The sequence below is a fragment of the Petromyzon marinus genome, chromosome 49 (genome assembly GCF_048934315.1).
Source record: "Petromyzon marinus isolate PM22_M1 ecotype Great Lakes invasive population chromosome 49, UKy_Petmar_22M1.pri1.0, whole genome shotgun sequence".
NCBI lineage: Eukaryota > Metazoa > Chordata > Hyperoartia > Petromyzontiformes > Petromyzontidae > Petromyzon > Petromyzon marinus.
The window spans coordinates 3,257,501-3,271,577 of NC_133715.1; the positions used below are offsets into that span (position 1 = coordinate 3,257,501).

At 49.9% G+C, this 14,077-nt stretch overlaps 1 protein-coding gene across 1 annotated transcript in view; it reads right to left on the minus strand.

Moving 5' to 3' along the window:
• LOC116952989 (desmin-like) overlaps nucleotides 1-13,532 on the minus strand; it is a 14,611-nt gene extending 1,079 nt beyond the window's left edge. The window contains exons 1-10 of the mRNA XM_032972775.2: nucleotides 13,130-13,532; nucleotides 11,605-11,743; nucleotides 11,004-11,153; nucleotides 7,838-7,957; nucleotides 7,116-7,211; nucleotides 6,243-6,377; nucleotides 4,700-4,810; nucleotides 4,027-4,137; nucleotides 1,978-2,102; nucleotides 967-1,113 (exon numbers count right to left, since the gene is read on the minus strand). Of these exons, the coding sequence (XP_032828666.1) occupies nucleotides 967-1,113; nucleotides 1,978-2,102; nucleotides 4,027-4,137; nucleotides 4,700-4,810; nucleotides 6,243-6,377; nucleotides 7,116-7,211; nucleotides 7,838-7,957; nucleotides 11,004-11,153; nucleotides 11,605-11,743; nucleotides 13,130-13,377 (1,382 nt within the window). The 5' untranslated portion in view covers nucleotides 13,378-13,532. The remainder of the gene's footprint in view (nucleotides 1-966; nucleotides 1,114-1,977; nucleotides 2,103-4,026; nucleotides 4,138-4,699; nucleotides 4,811-6,242; nucleotides 6,378-7,115; nucleotides 7,212-7,837; nucleotides 7,958-11,003; nucleotides 11,154-11,604; nucleotides 11,744-13,129) is intronic.
• Between the last annotated feature and the right edge of the window lie 545 nt (nucleotides 13,533-14,077).

Here is a 14,077-nt window from a genome sequence, read left to right on the forward strand (position 1 = left end):
CCTCCAGAGATGAAGTGAAAAGTTATTTCACTTGTGAATGCTGAATTTTATTTGTTGTTAGCCTTGTAAAAAAATACATTTTATTTTTCTTTAACTTTTGTTTTCCTTTGGAACATATTACCGGTGGCCTCACAGTCACCTGTAGCCTAGGGGCCTACAACATCTTAATCCGACCCTGCTCATATCCTTCAAGGGTTCTCCTCACTCAGCATTGGAACCTTCTTCAACCGCAGATGACAAGACGTGCCCCTTTGCCAAGCGGTAATCCAAAGTTGCTCTTTGGGGAGCTACCCAAGCGTGCAGTCACCGGTGACCGACCGGGCTGAGACCAGCAAACCTGCCCGGGTCGTAGATGTATCGGCGTTCCTGTAGCTCAGTGCTCTGACACGGACGATTTTTAACCCTGTGGTGCTGACACCTGGACTATGCTGAAAGCCGACTCGGCTACGATCCAAGGCTATCCGTCGCGCCTTTCCGACGCCCTCTGCCGCCCCCACTTTGTAAGAGGCAGCCGCAACGAGGAGGAGGAGATGGTGGGTGGGGAGGAGGGAAGAGTAGGTCGGAGATCATGGAGAGAGAGGCGCCCGCCTCTCTCTGTCTGCCGACGGCTCCCCCGAGAGGAACTCGCGCCGCTCCCGGCCTCTGCACGCGTGCGTTGAACTTCTGTCGCACCGTACGTAGCCAAACCGTGATCGACCGCAGAGGCGCGCCGCCACCCGACAACGACGCGGCACCAGACCGGGGGCAGCGGCTTGAAACGACTCCAAGGTCTCGGGCAAAGGCGCTTGGAGGGCTGCGGCGGCAAGTCGCGATGGATCTTGGGGGCCTCGACTAAATGGCGCTTGGAGGGCTGCGGCGGCTAGGTCGGCGTGGAGGTCGCTACGAGCCGGGGCCGGTTGAGCGTGTGGGTGGGAGTAGCGCACGGCTGGGCCGCGAAGTCTGAGCGTGAGCGGTGGCGAGCCTCACCTGATGAGTGTCTTCCTCTCGGTCGTCTCCACCACCTTCTGCTCCTGGAAAGACGACTGCTGGTGTTGGTGAGCAGAGCTGCTCCAGCCGCTTGAAAACTCACTCACCATCGCCGAGATCCGGCAGTCCTCGCCTTCCAGGAGTTTGCTGCGCGGCACGCACGCGCGCACACGAACCGTGCAACAGAGCGGAGTTTAGCTCGGAAAGAGGCTATTGGGCATGAACAATGAGCATCGTGAGCTCACATAGGGTTAGGTGAAGCCTTACATGCACTTCTTAGCATCGCTAAACATTTTTTTTTTTACAAAACTCTCAGAGAACCAATATTTTACCGAAATCAAAACACATTCTTCAACAACACAAAGGAAAATATATTATAGGTGACGTATTGGGCAATGTCTCTTCTAATGGCTCTTCTTCATAGGAAGTAATTAATTTACGTGCGGTAAATTGGGACCATTATATATTACTTGCAAGGCAACAGTGTTATAGACGATTGTGGTGCCTTGTTGATTGTGCTTGCGTGCCAATGCAGCTGCAGCAGCAGCAACAGCACCACCAAATAGTTTGGAACATTCTAAATTAACTCTTTCAGAAGGTGATAAGCGGGTGATTGTTGTGCCTTTCTTGTGCTCTGCACTCCTATCGTGTTTTTGCACTGCTTGTTGTTGTATCGTTCTTACCCGCCACGACTGGACAAATGTGAAAAAGAGCTTTATAGCTCATTGGAGTCCTCCAGTGTGAATAAATATTCTGATTGTGATGTGAGAGAGCGCATGTAGTCTGTGTATTCATGCGTTGAGCCATTGTTGTTGATACTTACGCTCACAATACAGTACATGCATTGAGTCACGTGGATAACAATCGCTATTTTTCAATTCTTATAAAATTGCATCGGGACCGGTTTGGATATCACTCACCGCATATCAGTCACCACTGGGAATTACAAACTCAGGTCGCCGATTTCATGATGTAGTGCGCGAACCACCGCACCACCACTCGTCCCCTTACCGGTAAGTGGCGATCTCAATGTCCAGAGCCATCTTGACATTAAGAAGGTCCTGATATTCTTGAAGGTGGATGGCCATCTTCTCCTTGGTGGTCCTCAGTTCTTCCTTGAGAGTATCCAGTTGCAACTGAGAAGAGACAACAGATCAGCCATGGTTACCAGGGCCAACGAGGTAGCAAACAGGGCCTCATGTTCAACTGCAACCCTAACGACAGGAGGGGGCCTATCCACAGGCGGTAGCCCATTCATGTGTAGTGACTCACTTGGAGACGTAAGTTCTTGGAGGCAGTTATTTTATTCAATCGAGCACCCTTTGCACAATACACACCCTACGCTGGTGCACACTCTTCTCTCTCTCGTTTATACACAACTCTACATTAGTTGCTAGCCTATACATAACGCTAGCCGTCTGATACTGACGGCGCTGAGCCGAGACAGCCAACTAAAGTCGAGCATCGCAATATCAGGTGTGGACGACAGTGACGATGGCGACGATCTTCAACAGCAACGGCGACAGGGATCCCACTCCACACGACAGCCACGAGGTCCCCTCCCGGGGCCCCTCTTATACTGGGGGGCGTGGCCTGGCTCCGCCCCCGGCCACGCCCCCCTTCTGGAACCTTCTCGCGGGTTCTCAACGTGTTCCTTCCGTGACCTTTCCCCTAGAGCCGTCTCTGGTCTGTCACGTGACCTGCTGTCAGTCAGGGCTGCTGTAAGCCACAGATCCCCTTCCCTGCCAGTAGCCAGCGCTATGCTGCTAAGTGACCAATTATATGTCACTACACATGCATACGAGCTGCTCTTACTCCTGGAGATTTTTTGATGCTGCTCTTGTTCAGTTTTGCACATTCCCACCCTGAAATAATAATTTAAAAAAAATTATCAAACATTTTTTTTATTTTACCAGGTAAGGCCCGCTGAGCTATGTAGCTCTTTTTTTAGAAACAACCTTGCCACAAATGATTGTTCAACGAAATGGCTTATCACGTAGAAATGTATAGCAGCCACATACTCTAAACACATGATTCACATGTGGAGGGAGAAAAAGCCACGTGACCACGCGGAGAACATGCAAACTCCAAATATCCAGGCGTCAGGGTCAGGGAGAGAACCCACGACCTCCTGTATACCAGGCAAGGTAGTTAACATCTCTCCACCGTGGTGCCCTAATTATTAAAAGTCATCGCCAAGTATAAGACAGTATTCTGCACCATCATTCAAGAATCATGTTTGCTTCAGCCATAGGTGCACAACAGTGATGTGATACCTGTGGGTATCATGGCTATCGCCTCGGTATTGTGGCTATCACTCTTTAATCTAAATCACTATTCGATTCAAAGGTGTCGATTCTTTATGAATTTGAACATATCAGTTCAACACTCACACTATTTCAGTTTCATGTTTCCATAACTTGATTATAATTGTATGATGATCTGTCTAAAAAATAAGCTTCAGAAGGTGACTTACACGACACGGAATTTATTATTTAACGTCAATTTGTATCCGTGCAATATTTTCGACTTCTCATGCGACGCAGTTAGTTGTGTTTTGCTCTGATTTCAATTTGCTTCATTGCTATATTTTAATTTATTTGTGATACTTTGTCATTTTGGTGAACCAGGTCACGGGACTATCTGTTACTCTTCATTCCTCACCACCTGGTTACACAAATTAGCTTGTTGCCCTTCCCCCCGCACCTCCAATTATCACAGTCGGCTTACGTACGGCGCGAAAGAAGTTCAACATATCAATCAACGTGACCTGCCAGGGCCATTGCAATTGCATCGCCGCACCAGACTCGCTCGGCAGTAACCACGGTGCTGGTATTGTCTGTCGGGTGATTCCAAAGCAACTACGGGCGTACAAATGTGCAGAATCATGCTGACGGCATCCCAATACCTAATGGAGCGACCGCTCTCGTCGCCGGGGGTATCGGGACGGCCCATTGAGCACCGCGCGTTGGGCCAATGCGGTTCGGAACCGCGTCGGTGCCCAACGTTGGCTCGACGTCGCTCCGACGAGTTCGTTTTCGTGAAGCGCTGGAAGCTCACCTGGTACTGCTCCAGCTCGATACGGTACTTCTCCTCCGTGTCCTTGATCTGGGCGAGCAAAGCCGAGTTCCTCAACTTGAGGTTCTCCAGCTCCCTCTCAAGCGCCTGTATCTATAGGTGGGTGGTGGGTGGTGGGGGGGTCACAGCATCGCACACGGGGGTTCATCGCAGCACGCGGGGGTGTAGGGGTCACATCACACACAGGGGGTTCATCGCAGCACGCGGGGGTGTAGGGGTCACAGCATCACACACAGGGGTTCATCGCAGCACGCGGGGGTGTAGGGGTCACAGCATCACACACAGGGGTTCATCGCAGCACACGTACAGCTTGCAGTGGGAAAACTCGGACACAATTGAAGACTTGCCCAACCACTTCAACCCGATGTATTTGGCGGGCGCCGCCGTGGAGAGATGTTAACTACCTCGCTTGGTATACAGGAGGTCGTGGGTTCAATTCCTGGCCACACAAACGCAGCTCCACACACACACACAGCTCCCCCCACACACACACGCAGCTCCCCACACACACACACGCAGCTCCACACACACACACGCAGCTCCACACACACACACGCAGCTCCCCACACACACACGCAGCTCCCCACACACACACAGCTCCCCACACACACACATATGCAGCTCCCCACACACACACGCACGTGCGCGCACGTACCAGGAGTTTTGAGTCGGAGAGCTCCTTCTTGAGGATGCAGAATTCCTCGACGTTGCGGCTGCTGTTTTGGCTCACGTCGGCAAACTTATTCTTGTACCAGTCGTCGATCTCCTGTTACGGGACAGGGCACATCAACGGAGGTGTACGTCACGCAGCTGCCAATGCCACGCAGACAAGTGAACAACACTCCCTTGCAACATAATGTTTTAGTTTGTTTGTTAAACACACTTTTCATAACTGGACCCTGAAACAGGAATGTGGAATTCTTACCACCAAGCTAGGAAGCGATAATCGCTGTCCATACACTGGAGGTGTAGACAGAGTGCTGCTACTGATCGCCTTGGATCCCGTTTGTGTGGTACGCCAGTGCAGCGCTTTGCTCAATTGTGCTAATCGATTAGCACGGTTGGCTACGTCCGGTGCGAGAGGAGGTTGACATACATACACAAACTGCAGGTCACGACGATACACTCACTCTTCCACTCACTCCACTCACCCACTCACTCACCCATCCACTCTACTCACCCACTCACCAACTCACCCACTCCACTTACCCACTCACTCTCCCACACTCTCCCACACACTCCATTCATCCACTCACTCACTCACCCACCAACTCACCAACTCCACCTACCCACTCACTCACCCACTCACTCTCCCACCCACTCTACTCACCCACCCACCAACTCACCAACTCCACCTACCCACTCACTCACCCACTCACTCTCCCACCCACTCTACTCACTCACCCACCAACTCCACCTACCCACTCACTCACCCACTCACTCTCCCACCCACTCTACTCACCCACCAACTCCACCTACCCACTCACTCTCCCACACTCTCCCACCCACTCTACTCACTCACCCACCAACTCCACCTATCCAACCACTCACCCACTCACTCTCCCACCCACTCTACTCACTCACCCACCAACTCACCCACTCCACTTACCCACTCACTTCCCCACTCACTCTCCCACCCACTCCACTCACCCACTCACTCACCCCACTCACCGCACCGCAGGTCACCTCACTCCTCTGTCTGCTTCTTCCCTCGCACCGCTCCACTTTCAAATCCCCAACTCCCCCCCCCCCACCCCCGGCTCATCGATAATAAAGAACCCATTGCTCAATTCAAACAGGTCCCTGCAGGGTGGGCTGGTAGGAACGTTGGAATTTTGCGCAATTTTAGGACATTGTTACTTCCAAATGTTGGGTGCAATAAGACATATCAAGTCTCTGCGCTGTCTATTGCTGATTTTACACCCAACAGCACGAGATTTCACTTCGTTAAAGTATTGAAAGGGGACGGACGGACGGACACATTAATCTATTGCAGGCTGGTACACTCAGTTTACAACTTCGTTCCTACCAGTATAAACTATTTACTCTCTCGTTTATTACAGCTTTGATCGTGCTCTTTGCTGCTGGTCCGTTCGACGTTTTGTGCCTGTTCCTAAGAAAGTGTGTAGTTTATTTTTTTTTGTTTGCTACGTGCTGTACGTGATTTGAAAAAAAATGACTAAACACAAATGAAATACCTTGAGATTCTTGGAGGCGATGTCCTCATAGTGGGCGCGAATGTCCCGCAGGGCGTTGGTGAGGTCGGGCAGCCCGTACGACAGCTCCACAGTGGCGGAAACCACCTGGATCTGTGCCAGGAGCTCCTCGATCTCCTGTGGGAAGGGCGAGATGCACGCAACGAGAGCACAGGACAGGGGCGTTTGCACTTTCTCGAGCAGTGAAGCAATCCGGCAGCTGGGAGGCGGATATTGGTTGGGCCACACAGTCTACGAGGTGGCTGAGAAACCCCACGCGCAGGTAGCAGGGTGGCAGATGTATGCATGTACGTTGAGCTTCTTTCGCGCCGTACGTAGCCAACCGTGCGGATCGGAGGCGGCAGATGGTGTCGCTTCCGGCGTGGTCAATTCAGAAGGTTTAACGTGTCTCCTGAATGCAATGAGTCATCTTTTGAGGACATTTTCTACGAGACGTAAAAAAAGGACAATAACGTCAATGGATTTGTTCACTGTGTCGCGATTCCTCTCCCTCGGCGATCCGAGCGATAGAGGCGGCAGTAAGCACGACAGCGACAGGCACTGCGTCGCGACATCGCGGTGGCCTTGGGGGGGGGGGGGGGACCGCCGTTGTCTCCGCCTGGCAGAAGCCTTTGGGGCCCCTGGTAGCCTGTGATTAGTGCCTCCTTGTTGCTGAACTCCGACGTTCTGGGCATTTGGTGCCCGCGTCAGAATTCGCGTTAAAAGCAACGAAAAAAAAACACGTGTCGGCCGTTGCAACCGGCGTTGGCAGCGCGCATCATGGGGGCTCGAGAGTCAGACATCTGTCGTGAAACGTGCCGAGATGGAAACTGGCCGGTGAGACCTTTCAGGCATCCACTGAGCAGCGAGCTTTACCTGATGCTGCACGCGTTTCAGGAACTCAAGTTCTCGCTCCAGCAGCTCAATCTGGGCCTCCAGGTCCACTCTCTTTGAGGTGGCGGCGTCAACGTCCTAAGCAACACGTCGGGGATGACACACAGCGAAACTAAAACTTAACTTTTTTTTACTTCACCAGGTAAGGCCCCCACTGAGCGATGTAGCTCTTTTGTCAGAGGCGACCTGTCCACGAATGGATAGCTCAACGAAGTGGCTTATCAAGTGGAAATTTATAGCAGTGGCCATATATTCACAACGCGTGATGTTGATTCTTAACGTGGAGGGGAAAAACCGGAGGATAAAAATTCACGCGACCCCAGGGACAGAGATATGCAAACTCCAAATATACATTCATAATAAAGGTTGTTTGGGTTAGATTGCATAAGTATGAATGTGTCGCTCACCCACCACCACCCAACACAGCCAATTAGTAAGGTTTGTCACGGAAACAAAACGTGCCAATTCGTTATTATTCAGCCCACCGGTGTGTTGCAGAGTAAATCCACAGCATTTACAATTTGAGTACTGTGACGTTTCGCTTGCAATTATAGCCAGCATCATCGGGCGATTTTGCCAGAATTGGCCAGAATTGGCATAATTGGTTGGGATCGAACCTACAACCATCCTGTATACCAGGCGGGGTAGTTACATCTCTCCATCGCAGCACCCCCAACGAAAAAAGAGCGGTGAGTCAGGCTTACCGGCCGGAAGGCATCCAACTCGGCCTCAGCGTCCTTCCTCTCCTGCAGAACGCTGTCGTACTTGTTCATGAGCACCGCCAACTCTGCGGCAAGGGAATTTTTCTCTGCCACGGCGGAGTCCTAGAGCGGATTAAAAAAATCATCATCATCATCGTCGTTGTTCATCTATCTCAGGACAACTCTCAGTAACATCAGCCCTCTGTTGATGCTATCCCAGACATCAGCCCTATCCCACACATTATCCCTATCTCACACATTATCCCTATCTCACACATTAGCCCTATCTCACACATTAGCCCTATCTCACACATTATCCCTATCTCACACATTAGCCCTATCTCACACATTAGCCCTATCCCACACATTAGCCCTATCTCACACATTAGCCCTATCACACACATCAGCCCTATCACACACATTATCCCTATCCCACACATCAGCCCTATCTCACACATTAGCCCTATCTCACACATTAGCCCTATCTCACACATTAGCCCTATCACACACATTAGCCCTATCTCACACATTAGCCCTATCCCACACATTAGCCCTATCACACACATTAGCCCTATCTCACACATTATCCCTATCCCACACATCAGCCCTATCACACACATTATCCCTATCACACACATTATCCCTATCCCACACATTAGCCCTATAACACACATTATCCCTATCTCACACATTATCCCTATCCCACACATTATCCCTATCTCACACATTAGCCCTATCTCACACATTATCCCTATCTCACACATTATCCCTATCTCACACATTAGCCCTATCTCACACATTATCCCTATCTCACACATTAGCCCTATCCCACACATTATCCCTATCCCACACATTATCCCTATCACACACATTAGCCCTATCACACACATTATCCCTATCACACACATTATCCCTATCTCACACATTAGCCCTATCACACACATTAGCCCTATCTCACACATTATCCCTATCTCACACATTAGCCCTATCACACACATTATCCCTATCACACACATTATCCCTATCACACACATTATCCCTATCCCACACATTAGCCCTATCTCACACATTATCCCTATCCCACACATTAGCCCTATCCCACACATTAGCCCTATCCCACACATTATCCCTATCCCACACATTATCCCTATCCCACACATTAGCCCTATCTCACACATTATCCCTATCCCACACATTAGCCCTATCTCACACATTATCCCTATCCCACACATTAGCCCTATCCCACACATTATCCCTATCACACACATTAGCCCTATCCCACACATTATCCCTATCACACACATTAGCCCTATCACACACATTAGCCCTATCACACACATCAGCCCTATCACACACATTAGCCCTATCTCACACATTATCCCTATCCCACACATTATCCCTATCACACACATTAGCCCTATCTCACACATTAGCCCTATCCCACACATTATCCCTATCTCACACATTATCCCTATCACACACATTATCCCTATCCCACACATTAGCCCTATCTCACACATTATCCCTATCCCACACATTAGCCCTATCCCACACATTATCCCTATCCCACACATTATCCCTATCCCACACATTATCCCTATCCCACACATTATCCCTATCCCACACATTAGCCCTATCTCACACATTATCCCTATCCCACACATTAGCCCTATCACACACATTAGCCCTATCCCACACATTATCCCTATCCCACACATTAGCCCTATCACACACATCAGCCCTATCACACACATTAGCCCTATCACACACATTAGCCCTATCCCACACATTAGCCCTATCACACACGATTCACTTATCGATTCGCTTAGATGAATTTAATCAGATAAGAGCTCAGAGATGACCTCGACATTTCACTGTGCTGGTTTAAACTAAATGTGTCTTATATTGTGCTATATTATTCTAATTGCTGGATGTTCGTGCACATTTTTTTTCATGTAAAGTGCTCCGAATTGGCTTTTATTTATGTGAAGTGCGCTATGTGTTTGCCTAAATCTCAGCTCTGAGAATTAAAATGAGGAGGCGACCGACTGCCAGTGAGTGAGTGAATCAGTGAGTGAATCAGTGAGTGAATATGTGAATGAGTGAATCAGTGAGTGAATCAGTGAATGAGTGAATCAGTGAGTGAGTGAACCAGTGAGTGAGTGAATCAGTGCATAAATGAATCAGTGAATCGATAAGTGAGTGAATCAATGAGTGAATCAGTGAGTGAGTGAGTGAATCAGTGAATACATGAGTGAAGCAGTCAGTGAATCAGTGAGTAAGTGAATCAATTAATCAATGAGTGAGTGAATCAGTGAGTGAGCGAATTAGTAAATCAATTAGTGAGTGAATCAGTGAATCAGTGAGCGAATCAATGAATCAATGAGTGCGTAATCAGTGAATCAGTGAGCGCTGGATCATCAATCACCCTGGCTACCTGACGATTATTAAACCAGTAATTGACTAAGAAACCCATTAGAACAGAATCACAGTGCAGGCTGTAAAACCACGAGGTTTTCGTAGAAATCACTCAGCATCTGTGCATGGCCACAATGAGTTGTTTGAGAATGACACTTTAGGACTGATTGGTTTGATTCAATGGTTGTTGGTTAATTGATTGTGTGATTCATGTATTGATTAGTTGCTTAATCGATTGTGATTGTTTAATTGAGGTCTTGATTAATTGATTGATTTCTTAGTTAATTGATTGATTGGTTGTTCAAATAATCGCTTTTAGTGGTTTATTGCTAAAGTAATTGCAGCTTGATCCATTAATTAATTTATTATAGTGAATAATAAATTAATTGAATGTTCAGTTGATTGATTGATTTATTGCTTGGTCAATCGACTGATGATTGTTTGAGTGAGTGAGCGATGCTTGCTTGGCTCATCGACCCGAGTTCGATTCCCGCTCACGCCCACCAACACCGGTGACGATTATCTGAACCGGTACTGGGCCTCACCTAGGTCGACTCAGCCTCAACTGAGTACCCGGTGCCGTGTATAAACATCGCCAACGGGGGAGACAAAGGCGGCCGGACGTGGTGTTGCCCCCCTCCCCCCCCCCTCGTGTTGCCTTCATTAGGTGCCGCTACTCGCTACAACAATCGCACTTGCCCCCGACAGTCTGTTGAGGCTATATGGGGGATCTTTGTCTTTGTTCCCTCACCTGCTCGATGCGCACGCTCTCGGCGGCTCGGCGCAGCTCCTTGAGCTCAGCCTCGTAGAGCGCTCGCAGGCCCGTGGGCTTCGTGTCGCGCCGCATCAGCGCCTCGATCTCCGCCTCCAGCATGCGGTTGTCTTGCTCCAGCGTGCGCACCTGGGGAGGGGAGGGGCAAAGACAAAGATCCCCCGTGTAGCCTTGACAGACTATTGGGACAAGTTATGCTGTTAGAGAGTAGCAGCACCTAAGAAAGAGACAAAGATTCCCCGTGTAGCCTTGACAGACTATTGGGACAAGTTCTACTGTTAGAGAGTAGCAGCACCTAAGAAAGAGACAAAGATCCCCCGTGTAGCCTTGACAGACTATTGGGACAAGTTCTACTGTTAGAGAGTAGCAGCACCTAAGAAAGAGACAAAGATCCCCCGTGTAGCCTTGACAGGATGTTGGGATAAATTCTACTGTTAGAGAGTAGCAGCATCTAAGAAAGAGACAAAGATCCCACGTGTAGCCTTGACAGACTATTGGGACAAGTGCTGCCGTCCAGCAGCACCTAGGAAGGAGGCAGAGATCCCGGTGGGGGGTTGGGGGGATGGGTGGCAGCTCGTACGAGTTCGATGTAGACGGCGAGGCGATCGTTGAGTCCCACCAACTCCTGCCTCTCGCTGCATCTCGCGGCGCGGTACTCGGCATTCTGAGCGCTTGCGGCGACCAAATCGGGACCGGGACCCCCAGATCCTGCGCCGAATCTGGCGCACGCAGAGACACCCCGACACACACCAGCCACCCCCACGGCAAAGCATCCCGATCGAGTCCTCGCGTCGCGAGCAGCGTCCGAGAGGGGTGGCGGTGGGGTGGGGTGGTGGTGGTGGGGACCGCGTCCCGTCTCATCGGCAGGGAGTTGCGCACGCACGCGCTCACTCGTTCGTTGGCGCATGTTGGAACGCGCGCATACAACAGGGTACAGGGAGAAGACATTCACGAGAGAGAGAGAGAGGGAGATGTCTTTAGAGGATTCTGGTAATAAACAAAGAGTCGACACGGACGCCTATCAATGTGTGGCGCGCTGAGAGAGAGAGAGCTTGGAGAGAGTGAATTCCCGACGACCAAAGCCACGGCGGCAGAGAATCGACGTTTCGCACCCCCCCCCCCCGTGTCTGGTTCTAGAGACGACTCGGGGCTCGACGAGGAGAAGGAGGAAGAAGAAGAAGAAGGGGAGGACAAAGAGGAGGAGGAGGCCCCTTGAGGCCGATCGGTGGTTGCCAGATTGCAACGGACGGTTAATCTGATTCCTGCTGAATGTGAAACCGAGCAAAGTTATCAACGAAGGCTCTCGTTCCACGGCTGAGTCATTAACGCCGGTGGCTTTAACCAGGCTGGCCGGCCTTGGTACACCCCAAATCATCTGTGGATCAACTGGATTCTCTGTTGCAGCGAAGAAATTGACGACTGCCCGACATGTCGCCTCTCGTCTGCGGTGCTTTAATCTTCCAAGGACGCGCAAGTGTTTATTGACGAGTGTGGTGCGCGAGGTTTTTTTGTTTGTTTGTTAATTTTGTTTGTGCCAATGCAGCGGAGGCAGCAGGGTCACCAAATAATTCATTAATTTTATTCTGAAAGTTTACATTATTTACCCAGGGGAAGCATCGGTGAGCTGCCCAGAAATGACAACTCAATGGAGCGATTTATAGTGTGGAAATGTATAGCAGCCAAATTCTCTGAACGCGTTTGTGATGTTGAGTCTCAGTGTGGAGAGGGAAAAGCCGGAGGCCCCTCCAAATATACAGCAGCAGGCGTTAGGGTCGCGATCAAATCCACGACCTCCTGTATACCGGGCGCGGTAGTTAACATCTCGCCACCGTATTTAAAAAATATATATAAGTTAAAACATTTTTTAATTATTATTTTTAATGATAGAATATAGTCTTGTCATCAGTATGACATAAGTATACCAAGTTTGAAGTCGATACCACATTGGGAAGTGGCTTCAAAGTTGAGTTACAATATTTGAGGATACAACGACAACAACAACAGAGAGCGTGAGTTAAATAAAAGCTTATAATAATATTTTCAAAAGGCGACAACACCACACAGCGCGCGCTTGACCGCAAAGGCAATGCCAAAAAAAGCGCAACCTGGAGACGCGAGCCCCGTGCAGACCGTACGAGGCCGAGTAGCCGCTGCGTCGAGAGCCGATCGCGATGCTGGCCGATCGACGCTGCGTGGAGGAGGCGAATCCCCGGCCGGGCGAGGCGCTCCCGGCCCGGGCAGCGCTCGAACCGCGGAGCAGCGAGCTGCGCACGGGGGACGGACTCGAAGCGCGCACGTGCAGGGACTCTCCCTCGAAGTAGCGGCGGTACGATGAGACTCTCTCGACACTCATGGTGGCTGCGGTGTCTGGGGGACTTCTGGACGAGGTTACGAGATGATGATGGAGGATGGAGGCTAACGATGGACGAGCGTGGACAGAGGAGGACGAGGGCGAGTGTGGGTGCTGTCCGTGGGATTGCGGTGGAGTTGTCCCCGGACTCGCTCGCCTTTATAAAGGCGGTCGTGGTTCTTCATTAAGACGCGGCCCAGGTTTCGGGAGGGCTCTGTGAAATGTGGAGCCCGCGTGTCCGTTCATTGCCAGCTAATTTACATAGCCGTGTTTTTTGTAACGCGTCCTGCCCTCGGCCCTGACGATGGCTATTATTACTCACCACGTCTCTCTTTCAATATTATTACTCACCACGTCTCTCTCTCAATATTATTACTCACCACGTCTCTCTCTCAATATCATTACTCACCACGTCTCTCTTTCAATATTATTACTCACCACGTCTCTCAATATTATTACTCACCACGTATCTCTTTCAATATTATTACTCACCACGACTCTCTCAATATTATTACTCACCACGTCTCTCAATATTATTACTCACCACGACTCTCTCAATATTATTACTCACCACGTCTCTTTTTCAATATTATTACTCACCACGTCTCTCAATATTATTACTCACCACGTCTCTCAATATTATTACTCACCACGTCTCTCTTTCAATATTATTACTCTCCACGTCTCTCTTTCAATATTATTA